General features: G+C 36.7%; 1 protein-coding gene across 1 annotated transcript in view; it reads left to right on the forward strand.

Moving 5' to 3' along the window:
• Nucleotides 1-24,910, forward strand: part of celf3b (cugbp, Elav-like family member 3b) — a 68,475-nt gene extending 43,565 nt beyond the window's left edge. The window contains exons 3-13 of the mRNA XM_055163485.1: nt 6,209-6,257; nt 7,811-7,939; nt 9,368-9,447; nt 11,354-11,497; nt 14,202-14,346; nt 15,720-15,869; nt 16,251-16,313; nt 17,581-17,685; nt 18,922-19,065; nt 20,358-20,521; nt 24,844-24,910. Coding sequence (XP_055019460.1) covers nt 6,209-6,257; nt 7,811-7,939; nt 9,368-9,447; nt 11,354-11,497; nt 14,202-14,346; nt 15,720-15,869; nt 16,251-16,313; nt 17,581-17,685; nt 18,922-19,065; nt 20,358-20,485 — 1,137 coding nt within the window. The 3' untranslated portion in view covers nt 20,486-20,521; nt 24,844-24,910. The remainder of the gene's footprint in view (nt 1-6,208; nt 6,258-7,810; nt 7,940-9,367; nt 9,448-11,353; nt 11,498-14,201; nt 14,347-15,719; nt 15,870-16,250; nt 16,314-17,580; nt 17,686-18,921; nt 19,066-20,357; nt 20,522-24,843) is intronic.
• The last annotated feature ends 415 nt before the right edge of the window (nt 24,911-25,325 follow it).

Genomic DNA, 25,325 nt, shown 5'->3' on the forward strand with positions numbered 1-25,325 from the left:
CTCCTATATATAGATGAGGTAATTACATTATAGCAAATGTAGGTTATATTTATAAAGTAAACATTATTTTTGAGTGTTATATTTTTAGTTGGTTTACATAGATAAAAAATTAAATACTAAGACATTTTTAGTAAGTTTTAATTCAAGATAAAATAATTTTTTATGTGATTTTCTTAGTGTACTTGCAGACAGGTTTGTTTGGAATTATAAAAAATAGTCAAATTATCCAAAACTATTTACTATAACTTGGGAAAACTACTCAAAAGGACAAGACAAATACTGTGAATTCAAACCATTTTAAAGTAAACTCGGGCGTGTTTCTTGTCTCTCGCCTGTGTGTTTTCTACTGTACTGTGCTGTGAGTGAACGAGAGCCCTCTTGGATCAATAACACTGTGGTGACAGCTCAGAGCTGATTAATCAAACGTATGGATCTGTCTCTCTCTCTCTGCCCTCTCCTCAATTACCAGCTTCATTACATTGCCTTAACACCCCACTGGGACCTATTCCTCTCTCTCCTGCTCTCCTGCTCCCTACACTCCGCCCTCCTCTCTCCTCTCTTCTCCAGACCTGATTTTTATCCGCTTCATCACTTTTTATTTAATCTACTTATTTTGACATTTTTCACAAAGCTTTAAATTGTGATGTAAAAGCAGTTATAAAGCTTTTGATCAAAGTGTCGCAGTTTGACAAGTGTTTTTATTATAACGGTAATAACATGTAGTCCATTATCTCCACCTGCAAGGTTCATTCAATTTCACTCACTGCCTTCGTATGACATTTAAGGTTTTATGTATGTTTAAGGGCCCATATTACAATATTTTCTGGTGTTATAATGTTTTTCCTCATCACAAACGTACCTGGAGTTGTGTTTTGTTTCATTCCAGCTCTGTTTTTGATGAGGTAACAACATCATAACATGACTTAATGTGGCCAAGAGTTAATTTTGTGGAATATAGTACCCAGGGGTGTAGTGGGCGTGGACTAGTCCTGGTTTAGACCTCGTTCAGTCCTGGTTCAGTCCTGGTTCAGTCCTGGTTTAGTTCTGTTTTAGTTCTGGTTTAGACCTGTTTTAGTCCTGTTTTAGTCCTGGTTCAGTCCTGTTTTAGACCTGATTTAGTTCTGGTTTAGACCTAGTTTAGTCCTGGTGTAGTCCTGCTTTAGACCTGGTTTAGACCTGTTTCAATCCTGGTTTAGACCTGATTCAATCCTGGTTTAGACCTGATTCAATCCTGGTTTACTCCTGGTGTAGTCCTAGTTTAGTCCTGTTTTAGTCCTGGTTTAGACCTGGTTTAGTCCTGGTTTAGACCTGGTTTAGTCTTGGTTCAGTTCAGTTTTAGTCCTGGTTCAGACCTGGTTTAGTCCTGTTTTAGTCCTGTTTTAGTCGTGGTTCAGTCCAGTTTTAGTCCTGGTTTAGACCTGATTTAGTTCTGGTTTAGACCTAGTTTAGTCCTGGTGTAGTCCTGCTTTAGACCTGGTTTAGACCTGTTTCAATCCTGGTTTAGACCTGATTCACTCCTGGTTTACTCCTGGTGTAGTCCTAGTTTAGTCCTGTTTTAGTCCTGGTTTAGACCTGGTTTAGTCCTGGTTTAGACCTGGTTTAATCTTGGTTCAATTCAGTTTTAGTCCTGGTTCAAACCTGGTTTAGTCCTGGTTTAGACCTGGTTTAGTCCTGGTTTAGACCTGGTTTAGTCCTGGTTTAGTCCTGTTTTAGTCCTGGTTTAGTCCTGGTTTAGACCTGGTTTAGTCCTGGTTCAGACCTGGTTTAGACTTGTTTTTATAGCTGTTTTAAGTCCTGTTTTAGTAATGGTTTAGACCTGGTTCAGTCCTGGTTTAGTCCTCCTGGTTAAATCCCCACTACACCACTGATAGTATCTTTTAGCCTTATATTTATTGTGTGTTCCTCTTATTTGCATATATCGGTATCAGCTCACAAAAATCCATATTTGTCTGGCCATATTTTATTTTTTTATCTTATTTTTTTCCACATAACATAATTTTTTTCTTACAGTGTTGTGGTGTGACTAAGCACACATCGTCAAGGTGGTTCGCTGTAGTTGCACCCATGCGATCCATGCATTTATATTATAATTTGATTCATAATTTGACCTTTATTTAACCAGGAAAGTCCCATTGACATTCAGAATCTCATTTACTGAGCAGCCCTGTCCCCAGAGTGGACCCTTTTGTTCACGTTATAGTGACAGGAAAACCAGAGAGAAAAGCTGTGGCCCTGCTTTGTCTGGGCACCTTCTCGTTATTGTGCGGTTTACGACTATGTAAACTATTTCCCTTGTTTTATATGAGATTAGTCCTGGTTTGGTCCTTGTTTAGTCCTTGTTTTGCTCTAGGTTAGTCCTGGTTTAGTCCTGGTTTGGTCCTTGTTTTATACTAGGTTAATCCTGGCTTAGTCCTGGTTTAGTCTTGGTTTAGTCTTTATTTTATACTAGGTTAGTCCTGGTTTAGTTCTGGTTTAGTCCTAGTTTGGTCCTTGTTTTATTCTAGGTTAGTCTTGGTTTAGTCCTTGTTTAGTCTTGATTTGGTCCTTGTTTTATACTAGGTTAGTCCTGGTTTAGTCCTGGTTTTATACAAGATTAGTCCTGGTTTAGTCTTGGTTTGGTCCTTGTTTTATACTAAATTAGTCTTGGTTTAGTCCTGGTTTAGTCCTTGTTTTATACAAGATTAGTCCTGGTTTAGTCCTGGTTGAATCCTGGTTTAGTCCTGGCTTGGTCTTGGATTAGTTTTGGTTTGGTCCTTGTTTTATACTAGGTTAGTCCTGGTTTGGTTCTTGTTTTATTCTAGGTTAGTCCTGGTTTAGTCTTGGTTTAGTCCTGGTTTGGTTCTTGTTTTATTCTAGGTTAGTCCTGGTTTAGTCTTGGTTTAGTCCTGGTTTGGTCCTTGTTTTATACTAGGTTAGTCTTGGTTTAGTCCTGGTTTGGTTCTTGTTTTATTCTAGGTTAGTCCTGGTTTAGTCTTGGTTTAGTCCTGGTTTGGTTCTTGTTTTATTCTAGGTTAGTCCTGGTTTAGTCTTGGTTTAGTCCTGGTTTGGTCCTTGTTTTATACTAGGTTAGTCTTGGTTTAGTCCTGGTTTGGTCCTTGTTTTATACTAGGTTAGTCTTGGTTTAGTCCTGGTTTGGTCTTGTTTTATACTAGGTTAGTCCTGGTTTAGTCTTGGTTTAGTCCTGGTTTGGTCCTTGTTTTATACTAGGTTAGTCTTGGTTTAGTCCTGGTTTGGTCCTTGTTTTATACTAGGTTAGTCTTGGTTTAGTCCTGGTTTGGTTCTTGTTTTATACTAGGTTAGTCCTGGTTTAGTCTTGGTTTAGTCCTGGTTTGGTCCTTGTTTTATACTAGGTTAGTCCTGGTTTAGTCTTGGTTTAGTCCTGGTTTGGTCCTTGTTTTATTCTAGGTTAGTCCTGGTTTAGTCTTGGTTTAGTCCTGGTTTGGTCCTTGTTTTATTCTAGGTTAGTCCTGGTTTAGTCTTGGTTTAGTCCTGGTCTGGTCCTGGTTAACATACAAAAATTATAGCAATAACCATACTGCATCTCCATGACGACAAGCAGAAAGACCACCAGGCCTTTTCACATGGCAGATCTGTGGAAAGGCAAGCCCGCAGTAATATAATAATAATGCATGTTTACTACTGAGCAATAAAAACAATTTGTAATTAAACGTAAGAAGATTTAATGCCATAGTGTGGGATATTTCAAGCAGAGGTCACAGTAGTTACACAGTGCATCTTTAATGAGCGGTTTTATCTTCCTCTAGACAAGTCGTGACATTTGCAGATCAAACAAGTCACGACTGAATCTGCGTGTGCTCAGAATCAGACTCTAGGGGGCAGCGTTTCTTTCATCTTGTCTCCTCTCGTCCGTGATCCCGGCTTCATTCAAATCTTCAGTTCTTTTCGGACATGTAGTTTTAGTTGATCAAAGTACAAGGCCTGAAAGACTGCTCAGTGAAGTTTCAGTCCTGGTTGGGTCTCGTAAGGATATTCTCACACGCGAATATTTCTCTGGTGGTAGTTTGTGAAGAAGTAGACCTACAAGATATGACTGAAATCTTTTTTTTTTTTTTTTGTATCATTGAAAGCCAGTCTTAGTTTTTTATACGTGTAGTTCTGAACTGAGTAAAACCTGGTTGAGAGTTTTAGTTGTTCGTGGGAAACCTCTTTTAGTCCTCTTTAGACACGTTTTAGTCTTGGTTTGTTTCTTCAAAAGACATACTTGTATTTTCTGAGGAGCTATTTTGTAAGAACAGTCTACAAGATTGCTTTTTTATATATGTTATGTTAAAGTCCTTGTAAATTCACATGTTGAGTATATTGTCAATAAGAAGAAACTAATTAAAATATGCAAAAAGAGGAAGTATTTGACGTGCATTTCTGGTACCATATTGATTTAAAAGTGACAGAAGTCAGTAGTTTTGGCCTTTCATGTCTTGCTTGTACTTTCAAAAACAAAACAAAAATCTGCAGGCATATTTCTGTGGATTTCAAAGAAAAAAAAGAAAATCTACTTGTCTGACACTTAAACCTAAACTATTGCATTTAAAGACTTGTTTTTGCAATAAAAAAAAACAAAAACATAAACAAAAACTAAAAGCTGTCTGATTATAGTTATCAAGATAATCCTAAAAAAAATCTCAAGACATTTTGTTTCTATTTTCCTAATAAACCAGGACTAAACCAGGACTAACCTAGTATAAAACAAGGACCAAACCAGGACTAACCTAGAACGAAACAAGGACTAAACCAGGACTAAACCAGGACTAACCTAGTATAAAACAAGGACCAAAACCAGGACTAACCTAGAACGAAACAAGGACTAAACCAGGACTATAAGAAGTTCTTTATGTTAGCCAGGACCAGACTAGGACTAAACAAGGACTAACCTAGAACAAAAAAGGACTAAGCAAGAACTATAAGATGTTCTGTATGTCAACCAGGATTTGACCAGGACCAACCTAGTATAAAACAAGGACTAAAAACCAGGACTAACCTAGTATAAAACAATGTCCAAACCAGGACTAAACCAGGACTAACCTAGTATAAAACCAGGACTAAACCGAGACTAAAACAGTACTGAACCAGGACTATAATGAGCCTCTGTGTATTGTTAGTTATCATTGTTAGTGTTTAGTTTTCAAAATAATCCTAAAAAAGTCTCAGAACATTCTTTTTGTTGTATTGCGTCTCTTGTCTCTATCTCAGTCCGCACTCCTGCAGCTCATCTAATCCAGAGTTCTTCTTGTGTAATCTCGATCAGTTGGCCTGTTTTCCTAATCCCGTCACTTCCCAATCCCTCGCACTCCAATCCGTGTGGTATGTAACATCAGACGCCCAAAGGTGCCTCATTTGTTTACACTAGACGAGACTTAACGCTCAAAGACGGAGAGAGCACCTGTCACCTGCTCACCCCCACCTGTCACTCACTGCAAAACTAAACTAAACCACAACTGTGCAAATTAGCTTCAATTTTATTAGATTTGAATTTTTTTAATTTATTTTCTTGATAGCAGTTATGCATTGTTTTATTTGTATTTTCACTAGTTACAATCTTTTTTATAGTTATTTATTTTTTATTATTATTTTGTATATTTTTTTGTATTTATTTATATTTTTTTAATTATTTTTTTATTTGTCATTTAATCAACATTTTTCAGACCCAAAACCCCATTTTTTACTTAAGCAATTTGTCCAATGTTAAGAATAAATCAGAAATAGAAATATTTTTTATTATATTTAATTTAATTTTATTATATTATTTTTATTTTATTATTTTTATTATTTTTTATATTAATTGTTGTAGATCTGAAAGTGTTTATCTCGTACCCAGATAGATTTTAAAAATTATGTACCAAATCTTTAAATTAAAACACTCCAAATTTGTCAAACCTATTATTTATTTGTATATATATTTTTAATCTTATTTAAAGGTTTATAAAGATTTATTTTTTGCACCTCTAAAAGTGAAATACTTTCATACTTGATGGGATGAAAGCTGTGTTTGGATTATCCCTTATCATGTTTATGTTCTAAAATAAGACACACTTAAGCGTAGTAAACAATATAGCTTGATACTGACTTTTTTCTGTTGTTTTTTTCCTCTCTTTTTGGTGTTTTTTCCCTCCAAACAACCACACTTTGTCTCTGGTTTTGTTCACACCTTGTTGAAGACCTTATGTTGAGCTCCTGTTTGTTTTCTCCACAGATGAACAGGCCGATCCAGGTGAAGCCGGCGGACAGCGAGGGCAGAGGAGGTGAGACACTTGTCCTGTTCAATCCACACCTCCCAGTCTCTCCCATAATTACACCAGCCCATAGTGAGCACTGCCCCCTGCTGGACAAGTGTGGGAGCTCTGCCAGTTCACAAAACAACGACTGGACTTGAGTACGGTCTGGTTTAGAGCACTGGACTTGACTATAGATGCTCTCGATTTGACTCATTTATGTAAATATTAGTACTTTTAGTCTATTAAAAAGACGTTTATATTATTTTTATTTCATTTTTGTCAGCATAAATATGACATTGGGGCTTAATATGGACTATATGAACCAGGACTAAACCAGATCAAGAAGCACTGTCCAGTGTATGTGAAACCAAAGTAAAAAAGGACCAAACTGCAACTAATCCTGGACTCACCTAGGACTAAACTAGGGCTTAAGACTGACACTATAATATGCACCATAACTAAACCGGGTCTAATCTAAACTGTCCAGGACTAATAGTGGACTAAACTACTGCTCAAGAATAAAAAACAAAGCTAATCCAAGGTCTAACCAAGACTAAATCATGACTGATACACAGAAAGACTAAACCAGTACTAAACTAAATTCAAGAAGGACTGTAATTGTGAAACAGGGCTAAACCTGGTCTAACTGAATAAAACCAGGACTAACCAAGAACAAAACAAGGACTAAACCAGGACTATAAGAAGTTCTGTATGTCAACCAGGAACAAACCAAGACTAAACCAGGACCGAACCAGGACTAAACCAGGAACAAACCAAGACCAAACCAGGATTTAACCAGGACTAACCTAGCACAAAATAAGGACCAAACCAGGACTATAAGAAGTTCTGTATAGCAACCAGGACCAAACTAGGACTAAACCAGGACCAAACCAGGACTAAACCAGAACTAAACCAGGACTAACCTAGAACAAAACAAGGACTAAACCAGGACTATAAGAAGTTCTGTGTGTCAGCTAAGACCAAGCCAAGACTAAACTAGAACTAAACCAGGACTATAAGTTGTTCTGTGTGTCAACCAGGACCAAACCAGGACTAAACCAGAACTAAACCAGGACTAACCTAGAACAAAACATGGACTAAACTAGGACTATAAGAAGTTCTGTGTGTCAACCAGAACCAAACCAGGACTAAACCAGGACTAACCTAGAACAAAACAAGGACTAAAGCAGGACTATTAGAAGCTCTGTATGTTAACCAGGACCAAACCATGACTAAACCCAGACTAAACCAGAACTAACCTAGAACAAAACAAGGACTAAACCAGGACTGTGAGAAGTTCTATATGGCAACCAGGACCAAATTAGGAATAAAACAGGACTAAACCTGGACCAAACCAGGTCTAAACCAGGACTAAACCAGGACTAGCCTAAAACAAAACAAAGACTAAACCAGGACAATAAGAAGTTCTGTATGACAACACAGAATAAACCAGGACAAACCTAGCACAAAACCAGGCTTGAACCAGGACTATAATGGGCCTGTGTGTATCATAAATTCTGTGTAGTGCCCTGCATCCGGGGCTAATTGAATTTGGGCCTCTCCTCTTGTGCTCTTCTCAGAGGACAGAAAACTGTTCGTGGGCATGTTGGGAAAACAGCAGAGCGATGAAGACGTCAGACGGCTCTTTGAACCTTTCGGGAGCATAGACGAGTGCACTGTGCTCCGAGGACCAGACGGCACCAGCAAAGGTACAACAATACAACAATACAACTTCCTAATAATGTTACTTATTACCAGGCTATAAAAAGATGACCAGGGACGTTTTAAAAATCATGGTTCCAAGACCTGTGTTGCTTTAATAAATCCACAATTTTATGACACTGTACATTAAAAACAATTTCATAATTCATCTATAGAAGTCTAAGCTCTTTCATTGACGTAATTTTTCCAGTGGAGGGTGCGCCACCTGCTTGTCTCCATGGAAATGTTATTGCTTTGCCTGGAATGCTGATTTAATGACCTACTATGGAACATTCCAGGCAAAGCAATAACTTCATAGAGACAAGCAGGGGGGATCTCATTCTAGAAACGTTACATAGTAGTTTCTAGGGGTGTAACGATATCCAAGTCTCACGATATGATATTTATTACGATATTTTGTGGAGGAGAGCAAAACTGTTCCTCTTAAAATGACTTGACAAGATTTAATCGAAAGAACTAAGACTTAAAAGTGCTTAGAACTGTTATTTTTTCTTGTAATCTGCCCTGAAATGGAGCAAAGGATCATGGTCTATGTAAAGTATTTCTCTGTCTTTTTTTTTAGCTATTGCTGCACCATAACTCTTAATTTAAGCAAAGAGATTTGTAATTCGATATATTGTGATGATCCACGATATTATTGTGAGAACTTTAACAATACGATATCAAGACATTTCGGTTATTGTTACATCCCTAGTAGGGGTGTCACGATATCCAAATCTCTCAGTACGATATTTTAACGATATGCAACTCATGGTACGGTATTTATTGCGATATTTTGTAGAAGCTGATATAACTGTAGATAGGACACTTTTTGTGCTTTTAAAATACCATCACATCACACTATATGAAATTACAAGTCTTTGTTTAAATTAAGAGTTATGGCGCTGCAATAGCTAAAAAAGAGAGAACTACATAGACCATGATCCTTTGCTCCATTTCAGTGTAGAATACAAGAAGAAATTACAGTTCTAAGCACTTTTTCCTTTAAAATGCCTTGACAAGATTAATCCAAAGAACGAAGACTTAAAAGTAGCATATTAACAGTTTTGTTATCCTCCACAAATTATCACAATAAATATCGTACTGTGAAAATATCGTACAGAGAGATTTGGATTTTTTAACATCCCTAATCATGAGCCTCCTCACCATATCATGAGCTTTTCCACAATATCGCAATAAATATCGTACCGTGAGGTTCATACTGTGACGATATCGTATCTTGAGACTTGGATATCATTACACCCCTAATTGCTACTATAAAACAATACATTTAAGCAAAGGAACTTGTAATTCGATATATTGTGACACCCCACGATATTACTGTGAGACTTTTGATATCACGATATTTCTGTTATTGTTACATAACTATTACATATTGTACCTTTAAATAAAACGATGTTGTTTTTTTCTTGCAGGATGTGCGTTTGTAAAGTTCCAGTCTCACGCTGAGGCCCAAGCAGCCATCAACAGTCTCCACGGCAGCCGCACGATGCCAGTGAGTCCTCCACACTAAGACCATTTCCATAGCGATTAACAATTTAAAACATGATTTCTTTGAACGGGAAGAAATCGGGCAGCAAACTAAATAAACGCACAATTTGATCTCACTAATCCAAAACAATAAAAACAGTAAACGTAAACAAAAGGAAACACCATAAAATAGTCATAAATTATTAAAATTATGAAAAGAAATAGAGCTGTTGCCATAGCGATTAACAAATGAAAACAGAAAACATAATACATGCTCAGTTTCATTTTACCGTACTAATCCAAAACAATAAAACCAGTAAACGTAAACAAAAGGAAACACCATAAAATAGCCATAAATTATTAAAATTATGAAAAAAAAGAGCTGTTGCCATAGCGATTAACAAATGAAAACAGAAAACATAATACATGCTCAGTTTCATTTTGCCGTACTAATCCAAAACAATAAAACCAGTAAACGTAAACAAAAGGAAAGACCGTAAAATAGCCATAAATTATTAAAATGATTTTTTAAAAAAAGAGAGCTGTTGCCATAGCGATTAACAAATGAAAACAGAAAACTAAATACATACTCAATTTGATCCTACTAATTCAAAACAATAAAACCAGTAAACAAACAAACACAAGACCATAAAATAGCAATAAATTATGTTGCCATAGCGATTAACAAATGAAAACAAAATATTATACCCTTTGAATGGGAAGAAGTCCTCAAAATGTCTCCCATAACACGAAGCTGAACCCCATGAATAGAACATGATGGTTTTACTGCTGTACAAGACTGGAGGCTCATATGGATGTGTAAGTAATAATGTTCCAAACCTACACCGGGCCCGTCTCGTGTCCCCTGTGTCCCATTAAAGGATTAAATGGACAGAGAAAAGTCATGAATGAATAAACAGGGAGCACTGGTCCCGTTAACACACAGAGATGGCACCTATCATCACTGCTAATGGCACTTTAAACCTCTGCTACTCTCTGAGACTGCTGCGCTCATCCAACGCCGTTCACAAGCGCTCTTAACCGTATAACTACACCTGTACGCTGATTTTATTTGAAGTGTGTGGTCTTATGTCTTTTTAGTTTAGTGTTCTTGAGTAAGAAATGTGTGCCTTACACTGCAAAAGGCAAAATCTAGTCAAGTTAAAATGACTTGAATTAAGAAAGTTTGATCATGATTTGAGTCAGTTTCACTTGACAAGTAAAATTATCTGCCAGTGGAACAAGACTTTTTGTACTTAAAATATGAAAATACATCTTGCTAGACTTAAAATCAGAAAAACAACAACTTTTTGCACTTAAAATAAACAAAATAGAATGTTGCTTGAATTAAGAAAAACACTTATTCCATTGATAGATCATTTTACTTGCCAAGTTGTACTCAAATAAAGTAAAATGTTCTTAATTTAAGTCATTTTAACTTACCTAGATATAGTTTTTTTCCAGTGTAGTTAATTGAAGTGACATTCAGAGATTTTTTTGTTAGTTTGTTTTGACTAGTTTAACAAGTTTTAGCAATAAGAAGTAAGTCTATTTTACCCAAGAAAACTTTCTGCAAAACAGTCATAGGACAGCTGTTCTAATTCAGTCACTACTGATTGGCGCTATGACTTTATTTTTCTTACATATTGATTGATACATTTTTATATAATTTTACCTTATTATATCAAATAAAAATGGCTGCACAACATAATGCAATTGAATCAAAAATCCAATTCAATTTGGTACAATTATTTAGACAATAGAGTCCTCCTTTTTAAACATCACAACACTAATTTCAGTCCTAATACTTGTAAAAAATGCACCACCACTACCCACAGCCTCAGTATATCTTTGACCATTTTAAATATTTATTGGTTTGCCCGTATACTGCCAGTAAATTTACGATTTCTTTCTCCCTCGTGTGTTTACAGGGGGCGTCGTCGAGCCTGGTGGTGAAGTTCGCAGACACAGAGAAGGAGAGAGGGCTCCGGAGGATGCAGCAGGTGGCCTCTCAGCTCGGCATCTTCAGCCCCATGACGCTCAACTTCCCCGCTTACAACGCCTACACACAGGCCGTCAACGCACAGGCAAGAGTCCTCACACACACACAACATACACACAACATACACACAGGCCGTCAACACACAGGCAAGAGACCTCACATACACAACATACAACGCCTACACACAAGCCGTCAACGCACAGGCAAGAGTCCTCACACACACACAACATACACACAACATACACACAGGCCGTCAACACACAGGCAAGAGTCCCTCTGTACACACAACATACACACAACATACACACAGAGGCGGCGCTACCATTAGGCAAAAGTAAGCGGCTGCCTAAGGGCCCCCAAACCTGGAGGGGCCCTCAACCAAATGCTACTAAAGGCCTCAGAGCTATTTCATTTTCTCTCAATATGACATTAAATGAGAGTAGTTTACTTTTAAACAATAATCATAAGAAAAATAAGAATAATCATAATGGATGTAAACAAAAATGTAATTGTACTAGCAAAAAAATAAAAGTAGTAGGCGACCGAACTAATAAGACAAGTTTACAATCCAACATAAGTCAAATAATTAGAGATGCATGCAGAGGTGCATGTCTCAAGAACAATGTGGAAAAACAGACAATAAATATATTAAAAACAAAAACAAAACAGAAAAATGGTGCATTATCGTGAGGGCCCCAAACTCAAGTTCACCTAGGGCCCCCAAATTGCCAACTCCGCCACTGCATATACACAGCCTACACACAGACCATTCAACACACAGGCAGGTGAGCTGTAAATACATTGCAATCAAATATAAATCACAGTTTGAATGGTTGCGATTAGTACCAAAAGTATCGAAAACTGATACCAATACCAGTATCGTAACTAGACAGTCATTTAAGCAAGTATCGATATCAAAAATGGCAAGGCAAGGCAAGTTTATTTTTACAGCAGAGTTTGTACACAAGTAATTCAAAGTGCTTTACAGAATAAGAAATACATTAAATTCACAATACAAACAAATTAAAACATAAATAATTATCATAAAATTAAAGAAATAGAGACATTAAATGAGAGAGAACCTTTCCTGAAGAACTTTAGAATTATCTTGAGCTGTATCAAAACAAATTTAAGACCACAGGGATTACACAGATACATGGGAATATAAAAGAAAAAAAAATACAACTTAATATTGAAAATTACATTCTATTCTACTGTCATTAGCTATGATTTTGATGGTTACATTATCTTCTACTTAAATGATCCCAGATCCAATCAGAAATGTCACGAAAACAATCTATATATAAGTCATAAATAATTTAAACTAACTATGTCAATACCCAAACTCGTTTTGTCTTATTGTAGGTCCGTCAGTGTCAATGGAGGCGTTTAAAATAAGTACGACTTTAAAATAAGCTTTAATAGATATTTTTGTCCAACAGTTCAACCCACTTACCGATAAACAAAACAACACAAAGCATCACGAAACCATCAACACAGTGCGTAAGGGGAGCGCTGTGCCTGTGAAAGGATGTAATAAGTTTGAAGAGGCTATCAGGGCTCTAATTGTGGCTAATGTTATTACCCAGACAACAGAACATACGTCATCTGGCATTAGCTTTCCCGCTACACACCGACATTAACCCACTGACTAGGGACATAATGGGCCTGTAATTAGATCTCTATTCATCTATCCCTCCATCATCCCCTCTGCCTGTCCCCTCCTCTACCATTGCCTCTTTGTCTCGCACCGTTTTCCCTGTTCACTTAGCAGACTCTTTTTGCTTTCACTGCAAAAAAGTCATATCGTATTAAATGTATTTACGAACTTATTTGAGCAAAATTATTTAAGACAGGGGAGTTTTTTTGTTGGTGAGCACAAAGTAAGTAATTGCAACTGAGCGTATTTTATCACATTTCATAATATTTAGCTTGAAATGAGAAAAATAAATAAGATTAGACCATGTATATCAACTCAAATTCACAGAGGGACAAAATTAAAAACCGGGACTAAGTCGTGGGTCAAGCTAAATATTTACTGAAAAATTTCTACAACATCTGCATGTTTTCTCTTCTCTTCTTATTAAAATAAATGTTTAATAATAGTTACATTGAATCCAGAACAAGCATAATAAAAAAATAACAACAAAATTTTAAATAAATAATGTCTCTGTAGCGCGTGGGTTAGCTCTAATACAAATTTGATATGATCTTGCGGGCCAAATATAATTATATCGCGGACCAAATTTGGTCCCCGGGCCTGAGTTTGACATGTCTGATGTATATTATCAGCCTTTGCACACACTTTAATCTCAATTTAACCTGGACCACAAGCTTTTGGGTTTATTACAAACTTTTAGGTGTAGGAACTGGCAACCCAAAGTTACGGACGTATTCTGCTTTCTGATTGGATAATTGGATTTAGAACCACATCTCAAAACATAAACAAGTTTTACATCATTTAAGAAGTTTTAGGATTTTATTAAGGTAGCACAATATTTGATGTGTAAACATATTTAGTCCATATCTGAAGACACAGATTGAGAATGTATTTGGAATATTTGAGAAGAATTCATACTGGAAATAATAAAATTTTCTCAGCCAGTTAAATCTTCTCAAACAACTTCAATATTCTGAATTCAAGTCGTTTTAGCTCCTGCGATATTCCTTTTTTGCAGTGTTCGTCCTGGTCATTTAGGATAGCTCTTTATTGTCATTGCAGAATCAATTACAGCAGTCATTTGCGTTAACCTTTCCTCTGCCTCTTCTGTCTACAGCTTGTCCAACAGCAGGCCCTGGTTGCCCAGTCAGCGTACTTGTCTCCGGTGGCAACAGTTGCCGCGGTACAGATGCAGCAGATGGCGGCTCTCAACGCCAACGGGATCATCGCCGCGCCCATCACACCCATCACACCGTCGTCGGGTAAAACATGTTGTGCTCTCGCTCCTGCCAGAAACTCACTCACCACAAAATCACTGTTTAGTTCATTGTGTTTGGAAGAGGGCTGCGCGTTCTGTAATCAAATCAGAATTATAATTTGAGTTGGCTCCATTATCAAATCACAAAGGATGTACAATTATTTCGATAATAGAATGCAAAGTATCTTGTTATCTTGTACCTGCAGTTTAGAACTCTACAAACACTTTCTGAAATGCTTGGGATTGTTGCATTAGTTTATCAGTTCATGTTTCCGTCTTCTCTCAAATGTTAATGCTCCTGAAGTTGTTTACAATCTGCACTCAGAACAGTCCCACTTTTATACTTGATATATCAAATCTAATCACAATACCTGTGCAACCCTATTTTGTATTCGTATAGACTGACATTTTTCAACATTTTATTATAATGTTGCCTCATCAAATCGAAATCTGAGTTGTGTTTTGTTTAGTTCACAAAAGTTTCAGTAATTCTTGTGTAGCAGTTATAAGTATAAGTAGCAGTTATATTTTTTGCATTATGTAAACTGCTTAACTACAGTGTTTGCTGTGTAAAGATATCCAAGTCTCACGATATGATATCATCACGGTATGAACCTCACGGTACGATATTTATTGCGATATCGTGGGAAAACTCACGATATGGTGGGGAGGCTCACGATTAGGGATGTAACAATATCCAAATCTCTCAGTATGATATTTTCACAATATACATTTCACGGTACGATATTTATTGCGATATTTTGTGGAGGCTGCGAACAAAACTGTTAATATGTTACTTTTTCCTCTTAAAATGCCTTGACAAGACTTAATCCAAAGAACAAAGACTTAAAAGTGCTTAAAACTGTTATTTCTTCACTGAAATGGTGCAAAGGATTATGGTCTATGTAGTTCCCTCTGTTTTTTTTTTTTTTTTTTTTTTTTTTTTAGCTATTGTTGGACCATAACTCTTAATTTAAGCAAAGTTTGTAACATCCCTTGAGACTTGTAACATCTCTAGTGTTTGCACCACCTGGCTCTCACCAGATTGATCTATGTGTGTCTCTGAAATGTGTTCTACACATGATCAATCTGGGACGGCTCTCACTGAAAGCGATCGGAAAACACAGAACATCATGATGATTACTTGAATCTGACTGATGGAAGCTTCACAACAGCGGAATAAGACAAAAAAAAATCAAACTTTGGTTAAATTCAGTTGAGAGAAAAGTGCAGTTCACAAATGGACAAAACATAACAGTTCACAGTGGCAGCCATTTAGTTTTCTGATGACATATTCAGGACTGTTATTGTACATTTTAGGTTTTCCTTACATGATCACTAAATTAATTTCTAAAACAGTCTCAGGTTGTTTTCCAGGTACAAACACTCCTCCGACAATCGCGGCTACACCTGTGCCAGCGCTGCCTCCACCAATAGGAGTCAATGGATACAGCAGTGTCCCCGCCCCCACCAATGGACAACAAGCTACCGAGACACTGTACACCAACGGGGTTCATCCATATCAAGGTAAATGTACTGACTGACCACTGATTTTAAACACGAGGAAGAAACTAGGACACAACACAACTGCAGAATATATTGCAGAATGTATATCAAAATCACCCTTTGAGTTGGTGTAATTATAAAACAGCAAAAGTACCATAAACTGTCCTCTGAAAAGACCAAAGTATCTTCTCTTTTTATGGAAAAAATCTTAAGACCTACACAGACATATTCTGAAATGTATGGGATTCTTGTGTTAGTATCTGTTCATATTTAGGTTAGAATCCTACTTTTTAAACGTATATCACAAATCTAATCTTAATATTTACTCTAATCGTAATATTTAAGGCATAATACTCTAAGGGTTATTCTATAATCTTACATTCTTTGCATTTTTTTCCACAGCCCAAAGCCCAGCTGCCTTGGACCCCCTACAGCAGGCTTATGCAGGGATGCAACATTACACAGGTTAGTATCATAAAAATACAGAAGGCTAAGTCCTGGGGATGTTACTATACAAATAGAAGAGTGTTGCAAAAGCTTACATAAGCTTACATAGCCATTGAGTTTCAGCTACAATATAAACAAATGAAAAACTTCAAAGCAAGAAGCCAGCGTAACTTTTCCAATATTTACTCTCGGTTTTAAAAGCAGTGATCTTTACAACATTTTAAATGCAACACAATTGAAATCTTATTATTATCAAGTTTTATTTTATTTTATTTATTGCATATATACATACAAATTATTATAAACATTCATACAAGAAAATAGATAAACAATATACACAAAGATTACAGGACATGGAGTAGTTAAATGATTCAGATTGATCATTTCAGTTCTTTATAAATTGATAACATATTTTAGATTACATTTGAATTGAAAGATATTAGGATTGGCATTATTCCACTTACAACAATGAATAAAATATCGTAAATTATTATCATGAATTATGCATAAAATGTCCTCATCAGTGACATCCGTGTCCATTATTTCAATCGTATTCTCTCATAACACTTATGAGCTAGTGTAGACTTTGGTTTGGTCTTGTTTGAGTCCTTCTTTAGTCCTGGTTTAGTTCCAGTTTGACTTGGTTTTGGTCCAGTCCTAGTCCTGGTTTAGTCCAGGTTTAATAATGAATTTAGTCCCAGTTTAGATCCATTTTAGATCTGGTAAAAGTGCAAGTTTACACACACACGCATCACATCAAAATTGGACTACTAAGCCGAGACAAAACCAGAACTAAACCTGGACTAACCCATGACTACACCAGGAGCTTAACTGGGACACATGTGCATTACTCTTGCTCCTTCTTTAGTCCTACTTTTACTGTGTGTGTGTAAGTATGAACACACCCTGTAGTACGAAATAAAAAGAGAGACCAAAAAAAGAAAAAAATCCGTCTAGACATAAAAGCAGCATTATAATGATCCTAGACAACACAGATGTAGTAATTTGGCTGGATTTATATCAAATGTGACTTTTCTTTACAGAGCGATCATGTCCTCTGATTGAATTCCCCCATCTGTACCTCTCATCAATTCTTTTAATACCCAAATGTCTGAGCCCTCCACTGTTATTGTTTGACTTGCTCCACTGAACCCACTGTTACGTTTAATTGTTTTCACCTTCATGTTTTTTGGTTGAAACCTGAGCGCGCCATTGGTCAGTGCCATGTTGCCACCTGTTGTTTTGGACCAATCAGATGATGTTACTGTCCTGTCTCCCCCAATAGCGGCGTACCCGGCTGCGTACGGATTGGTCGGGCAGCCGTTCCCCCAGCAACCCACATTGGTTACCCAGCAACACCAGCAGCCCCAGCAACAGCAGCAGAGAGAAGGTGAGGAGACTTCCTGTGTGTTATCGGGACACGCCCCCCCTCCTGCACTCTAAAAAAAGAAAACTATACTCTATACTATGAGTGGAAATGGCGAAATTGCATTGAATTCTGAATTATTAATGTTTTGTATAGTTAGGCTATGTTTTCATATGTTTTCACTTTGGGAATTGCTTCTCGGTAACAGAAACTGCACTTTAATGTAATAACTTGTAATACAACATGTGCTCGTATTGGTTTTAAAACAGTAATGCAATGACCACTGAACTCGGGATGCCTTTAGCTGTCACAATCCGGGACACATTATATCACAGAGTGTCCTTTTTGTCCTTTTAGTTTATTGCAAAGTTAATTTCATTTGAGCTGGTTGAGCTGCAGAGTTCTATACATTCACTTTGTACCGTTTGACCTTTTAGTCCTGAAAAGAAGTACGAACAATTGTAAACGTAAAACATAAACTGATTTTTATTGTAGGAACAAAAACTGAGTAGTCCCACATGCTTTCTGATTGAAAAATGGACTTTAAACCAGAACACTAAATATAAACAAAGTAATTTTTATGTCAAATATTTTGGTTAATATTATTTACTTGAGGAAACAGATGACTATAAAATCAACAAAACTACATATATTTATTCTTATACTAAAATAAAACAATAATAATAATACTAAAAGATGCTCGGGCAGATAATTTAGCACTGAAAATGAGAGAAAGAAATGAAAACAAACAGATAAAAGTCCATGTACCTTTTAAAATGACTATTCTTAATTTGTCAGCACATAATATTCTGAGTTTAAGTTATGTTCTAGTTTTGGAAAGTAGAAATAAAACCATCATGTGTCTTTATATCCAGTGAAGCTTCAGTTTTTGTTTTTGATTTATTCAATTTATTTTATTGTCAAAACGAATCTACGAAAGTCTAGTTAGTCGCTTTGGGAAATAGAAGTAAAGCTATGATGTGTCTTCATATCTAGTGAAGCTTCAGTTTTCAAGTTTTTTTTATTTATTCAATTTATTTTATTGTCAAAACCAATCTTCTAAACTCTAGTCAGTGGCTTTGGGAGGAGAAATGAAGCCACGTGGAATTTGCTTTTTTATTATTTTTGCAGTGAAGAGTCTTATTCATTTCTTTTTTCATTTTTTGTCAGCTGTTTCTGAAGGCACGTTTGATTTATGCGTCTGTGGTTAACGCTGTGTCTGTGTGTGTGTGTCTGTGTGTGTGTGTGCGTGCGTTTCAGGTCCGGAGGGCTGTAACATCTTCATTTACCACCTGCCCCAGGAGTTCAGCGACTCCGAGATGCTCCAAATGTTCCTCCCTTTCGGCAATGTCATCTCCGCCAAAGTGTTTGTGGACCGCGCCACAAATCAGAGCAAATGCTTCGGTGAGACACAATCAGAAACAGACGGGTAAAAAGAGAGAAAGAGAGAGAGAGAGGAAGAGGGGAAGAGGGAGAGGAGAGGGGGAAGGACAGGTGTGTCAGACGGAGGAGAGGACGAATGGAGGAGAGAGGGAGGGAGAGAAGCAGGGAAGGAGGAGGGGGCGTTTAAAGGACAAAAAATACTGTCACCTTTATTTGCATACTACGACAGACAGCTTTGTTTTTGTTTCCCCGCGGAGGTTGCGCTGGGCTTAATGGCGTGTATCCAGGGAGGTCAAAATTAATAGATTAATTGATGGTTGTAACATGCACTGCAAAAGTCATCTTCAATAATGTTAAAACGACTGGAATTTATTATAGCAATCTTGATGTTAGTATGTTATTATTATTAGGACCTTGATACGCAAAGTGCTTTCTGACATTTCTAACGTTTTCCAAGATAATTTAGCTTGAAATAAAAATAATAATTGGCAAATTTGTTAAGTGCTTTCAGTTCAGCTTGTGATGAAAAGCAATGTTTTAAAGCAAGTGAAATTATAAAGGTTGAATTAATAGGTAAATGCATCTGAATTACAAAATATAGTCTAGTTAAGATGACTGAATTAAGAAAGTTTTATCATGATTTGTGTAAATTTCCCTTCACAAGTACAATTATCTACCACTGGAACTAGACTTTTTGTACTTAAAATATGAAAATGCATCTTGCTACACTTAAAATAAGAAAAACAACAACTTTTTACACTTAAAATAAGAAATAAATGTTGCTTGAATTAAGAAAAACACACTTTAACTTTACTTGTCAAGTTGAATCTACTCGAACAAAGTAAAATGTTCTTAACTGAAGTCATTTTAATTTAACTAGATATTGTTTTTACCAGTGTAAATCTACAGAGATCATAATAAAAATATGAATTACAGTCATTTTAACTGTAAATGTCACAGTATAGCCTAAAATTAAGAGTTATTGAAGGATAAGTTTTATAATTTTATAATTTTAGAAGCAAAAATCTATGTGACTGACTTCAAATAAGTAAACGTACATGTAAACTTTATTATTAAATTTTTTTTACCAACATTTTTATATTTATTCAAATTGATTTAATATGCTTGTATAGGCTATAATAATTAGAATTTTGCTCAGTTAGTGAATATTATAATTTCATCGTGTGGTGCTTATTGTTACAGTAAGAGCATTTTACACAGAAGCACCATGATTACTGTTTGGACTCATTATAAGGTTAAGATACACTCTATTATCCACATTACTTATTACAAATGTGTTCAATATTTTTCAGGATTTGTAAGTTTTGACAACCCTGCCAGTGCTCAGGCTGCCATCCAGGCCATGAACGGTTTTCAGATCGGGATGAAGAGACTCAAAGTGCAGCTGAAAAGGCCTAAAGACGCCAACCGCCCATATTAAGTCACACCTGTGGATACATAAGAGACATGATTTGAGGTACGGGGATAAGAAATCAACTTCATTTCAGTTTTATGATGGAACTGAAAAGCAATAATTGAGAATATGGACCCGCCGCAACTGAGGAAATCCCAAAATTCTGATTACGCAGAAAGGTTAATATTCGTCTGCACTGCAAAAAAGAATATATAGATGAGTTAAAATGACTTAGGATGATCTTAATTTCAGTAGTTTTGACTAGTTTAGATTTCTTATTATTGTTTTTATGTTCATCAACCCATTTCTGACTGGTTTAAATATGGTTATAATTGTTTCATCTATAAGGGTACAGGATAAGATAAGTGCTCTTATACTGAAAAACCAACCAAATAACTAAAAATAGCTTGAATTATGACTTTATTTGAGTAGATTTTGCCTGGTCACCATTCTCACCATTCTTTAAGTGGAGTATGAAAATTATAAGTTATTTCTAGACCAGGTATGTCCAAACTATGGCCTGTGGGCTAAATGCAGCCCTGAGACAAATTTTTCTTGGCCCTCAGGCAATGAAAAATTAACTTTCTACTGCAAGTTTTTTTTTGAAAATCTATCTTGATAAAGCTAATATTTAATGTTTAGTGTGTGGTTTTAAGGATCTTAGCATGAATAAAGACTGACGGCTCATTCTAACGTGTTAAACATGCACAAATTTTTATTATTTACTGTATTGAGCACCAGTCTGTGGCCCTCGATCAGCCCTCTGCTCCGTCTGTGTTTAGAAATGTGGGCCTTGATGAAAAAAGTTTGGACACCCCTGTTCTAGACCCATCACAACTGTATTACTGATACTACTTAAATCAAGCCAATTTTTAAAAAGTTGCAGTATAATTTTATTTTTACATTTTAGAAATGAGATGGTGTAATCCCTCATAGAAATGTCCTGAAGCATTAGTAATCTAGTAATCTATCTATAATATTATATTGCCGATGAAATGTCATTTAGTCAAAGCTACTCAAATTAAGATACATTTTAAAGTCATATTAACACAGTCTAGACATTTATTTTTGCAGTGTAGTTATAACAGCCTTACCGCCTGTAGTCATGAAAGGATTTTGAGTTGAATCTATCAAACTTATTTATTTCTTTCCTGCTGTTTTCATCTTTTTCTGACACCCAAGACCCTCCTGTCCAATCATATTTCATGAGGACCCTGGCTATGATAAGCTCTGACCCCTTCCTCTCACGGTGTTGTAAGTTGATTGGTTGGCCTGTGTTTTTGGGTTGCCGTGACGATTGATTGCCTGTGTTGGTTGCCCTTGGTCACCTCAGCAACCCGCCATGTTGACCTGCATGTCCTGTTGCCGTAGTGACCACGACTGTGTTTGGTGCATTGTGACTTTCTTTTGTATTGACCTGTGCACACACTGATCAATAACTGTCTACAGCCGGGATTTTTATCTGATTCAAATGATTTTTAAATATTTAATTTTCTTAATCCATGCATCGTAAATGATAAATTTTGAAGTAATTTTCCGAGTTTTTCTGCAGTTTTGTTTTTGATCAGTCCTTTGTAGTGTTCTGTTTGGTGTCATTATGATTTGAAGCGTTTTGGGTACAGTAGTGGACATTGTGTGTGTGTTGTACACTGTAGTGTGTAAAACCAGCGCTGCTATATTCCTGTTGTTTTGGTGTTTGTGTGGACTGGCTCAGCGGTCTAATGATGAGAAACAGGACCACTACAGACCTACAGAAAACTATGAAACTAGATTATATAAGCTCACAGCATCTTCAAACTGTTAAATAAAAGCGAGAAATCTGAAGCACGAAGAATATCAGAGAACTGTAGTTAATAGGCTAATAATAGATGCAGGCTTAAAGGGCCTTTATTATGCATAACTCTACTTATTCACACTGCTTTGCTATTTGCAGACTGGACTCCCTAAACGTTTGTCATTTTGTTATAGGGCAGGGCTCATTATGTAATTCTGAAATGCCTAAAAGAGGGCAGAGTGGCATCTTCTATTCAAATGAAACTGTAACAAAATATAAACAGTGAATGCAATGCAACAGAGTAAATATGTTATGTTATTAGGTTCTTGTTTCAGACCAAGAGTTTGTTTCGACTGCTCACCTGCGATCTTCCTCAGAGTCACGTAATGTTGCTGTGACGTGACGATAAACCGGGACAAGGGGGCTTTTTTACTCTCACACACCTGGTTGTGAGGAAGTCGGACTGCAGATGGCGCTGTCGTCCTGCCTCCACTGGTAGGAAGACAGCGCCAAAATTTGTATAAATCAGCTGACCAACACGTCACAGCAACATCACATGATCACTCTAGTGAGCAGTCGAAACTGTCAGGTATGACAACAAACTCTTGGTCTGAAAAAAGAACCTAATAACATAAAATATGGAAGACCAAATGAACCTTATTGGACTACAACATAGTAAACTTACTAAAAGGGAGATAATTTAATGAAGACGGACAATACAGACACTAAGATGTTTCATGGATTGGGGCGTTGTGATGTAAAGCAGCCACAAGGAGGTGTTTTAAGATCTGGGAAGAGACAAAACAGAGTAAAAACGCATGATTAGTGAAAAAAAACAGCTCCAGGTATGTTCTGGTGTGGGTACATTAAAAACACAACACTGTACATACTATAGGCCCTTTAAACATGATGCATTTTGTGTAACCCAATAGCGTATAGTACTGAGCTGCACGTTGACAGGCAGATGTAGGTGGCTTATACTCTTTTGAGTTGCAATATTTCCCTTATTTCTTTCTTTTATTGTCACTTGTGTGTGACAATGCCTTCTTCACCATAAGCTCCACTTCGTATACTTAGTCGTACATGCTTCGGTCTCTCTCTCTGCTGCCCTTATGTTGTTCCACTTATCCAGGCTAAATTAATTGCCTTTCTCCATCCTGACCTCCCCTGTCTAACCTCTCTGTGATTTAAAGGTAAAGGGTATGTGGTTGTCATGGTGGAAAACAACTAGTGCCTCTTGCTTATTGGAGAACAGCCTTCAACCATAGGAATTCTGGGAGAAAATGATTGCATTATTTAACATTTTAACAACGTGGCATACAAATTTAAGCTTTCTTGGCCTTATCAAATTAACGTAGATAGGTTTTGTACCACATTGCCAATAGCTGTGAATTTTTCTTTTAGATTTGTTATATTATTCAACTTTTGTCTCCCAATTCCAATGTGAAAATGGTCACCCAGAATTTCTATACTGCAAATGCGAGAAGGATTTGCATGTTGTAGTGTGTGCTTGCAGTTATCTGAAGAGTACAAGTACAGCTATTGCTAATACATAGGCACTTAAAATGTTATATCTTTGTGGTTAGCTCTGAAAGCACCAGGTATAATGTACTTTCACTGTAGTCATGCATGGTCCAGGCACTTGTATGTGGTCCAAAAATAAGATGTAATATGGCTGTTAGAATTTAAACAAAATTAAACCAAAGTTAGGATATGTAACAAACGCTTCCAGATGATGATGGTGGTTAAAGGTTCAGTAATCAGTGTGGGGGGCATGTCTGGTTAGATAAATGTACACATAAACAAAAAGGATGATCTAAATAAGCTGAAATGACTTATGTTCACAATATTTCACTTGTTTTGAAATAGTTTTTACTAGATTCAATCTATTTAATAAATAGGCCCATAGTGGTTTTACTTCTCAGCATGTGGTTGCATTCTCACCTCACAACAAGTAAATATTTGGCTTTCCGAGGACTACCAAATCTAAACCAGGTTTACACAGGACTTTTCAGGTCTAAAATAGAGCTAAACCAGGTGTGGGAATGCGAATACACATTTCAGTGCTAATTCTACCAAAATGTGGAATAAATAATATTTGAACTGCAGGCTAATCTGTTTACCTACTGAGCTTGCATAATATTGTGGTATATGGTGCAAACCGCTGTCCTAACACATGCAATAAAGGCTGAGCCGCCGACTCTCTCCTCCTCACTAAGAAGCGATGTGTGTCTGGGGAGCTACACTGGGATTGCACCAGGTTGCACCAGCAGAATTAAAGAAGGGGTCAAAAGAAGAGGACAAATTTCCTTTTCAATAATTTTGTTCAAGCTCCACAGGCAACACTGTCTGAAATGAAATAACAATAAAAGGACCAGACAGAATCACGTATTCACGCATACAAATAAACAAATCCATTTGTCAAAACAATTTCAAAACAAGTTAAGCATTCAGAATCGAAGTCATTTTAACTCATGCTTTCCTTTTTTACAGTGCATATTCTAATGTGTCCTTTCTTCTGTCCTTTTCCCCTGTTTATGCACCTCTCCCTCCATCCCCCTCTCTCTCCCCCTCTTTCTTTCTCCTCTTTCTTCTCCGTCCTCACTTACAGGTGACTTTTTGGAGACCGTTTTGGAGAAAGAGGAGGAGGAATCCCAGGGTTCATTGTGCTTTCCGACTGCCTGCTACCTTTAGAGCATTTTAGGAGTGCGGCCTCATTGTCACTGAGCAGCAGAAGCTAGCAGCACTCGCCCCATGCTCAAGCCATCGGTGAACGGACCAATAGAAACAAATGTACATACGGTGCACAAACACAACTACTTGCTAACATAAATGCAAGACGCGTACTCAAATACTTACCTTCTGCCTGAAGTTTGACCATAAGAGTGGAATTTGCCAAGTTATAAAATGGTTTGTAAAAAAAAAAACTACTGCTGTATCACTCCAAAACACTTGTCTATACTATGTCTATTACAGGACAAATATAGAGGGACTGATGTTTCATAGTTAAAAATGAAGAAAATACAAAAAATGCAACTACAAGTGTAGGTTAGAAAGACTCGGGAGAGGAGAGCTGTACATATTTTAGTTTAC

The sequence above is a fragment of the Boleophthalmus pectinirostris genome, unplaced genomic scaffold (assembly GCF_026225935.1).
Source record: "Boleophthalmus pectinirostris isolate CB_2022bp ecotype Guang Dong unplaced genomic scaffold, ASM2622593v1 HiC_scaffold_6, whole genome shotgun sequence".
Classification (NCBI taxonomy): domain Eukaryota; kingdom Metazoa; phylum Chordata; class Actinopteri; order Gobiiformes; family Gobiidae; genus Boleophthalmus; species Boleophthalmus pectinirostris.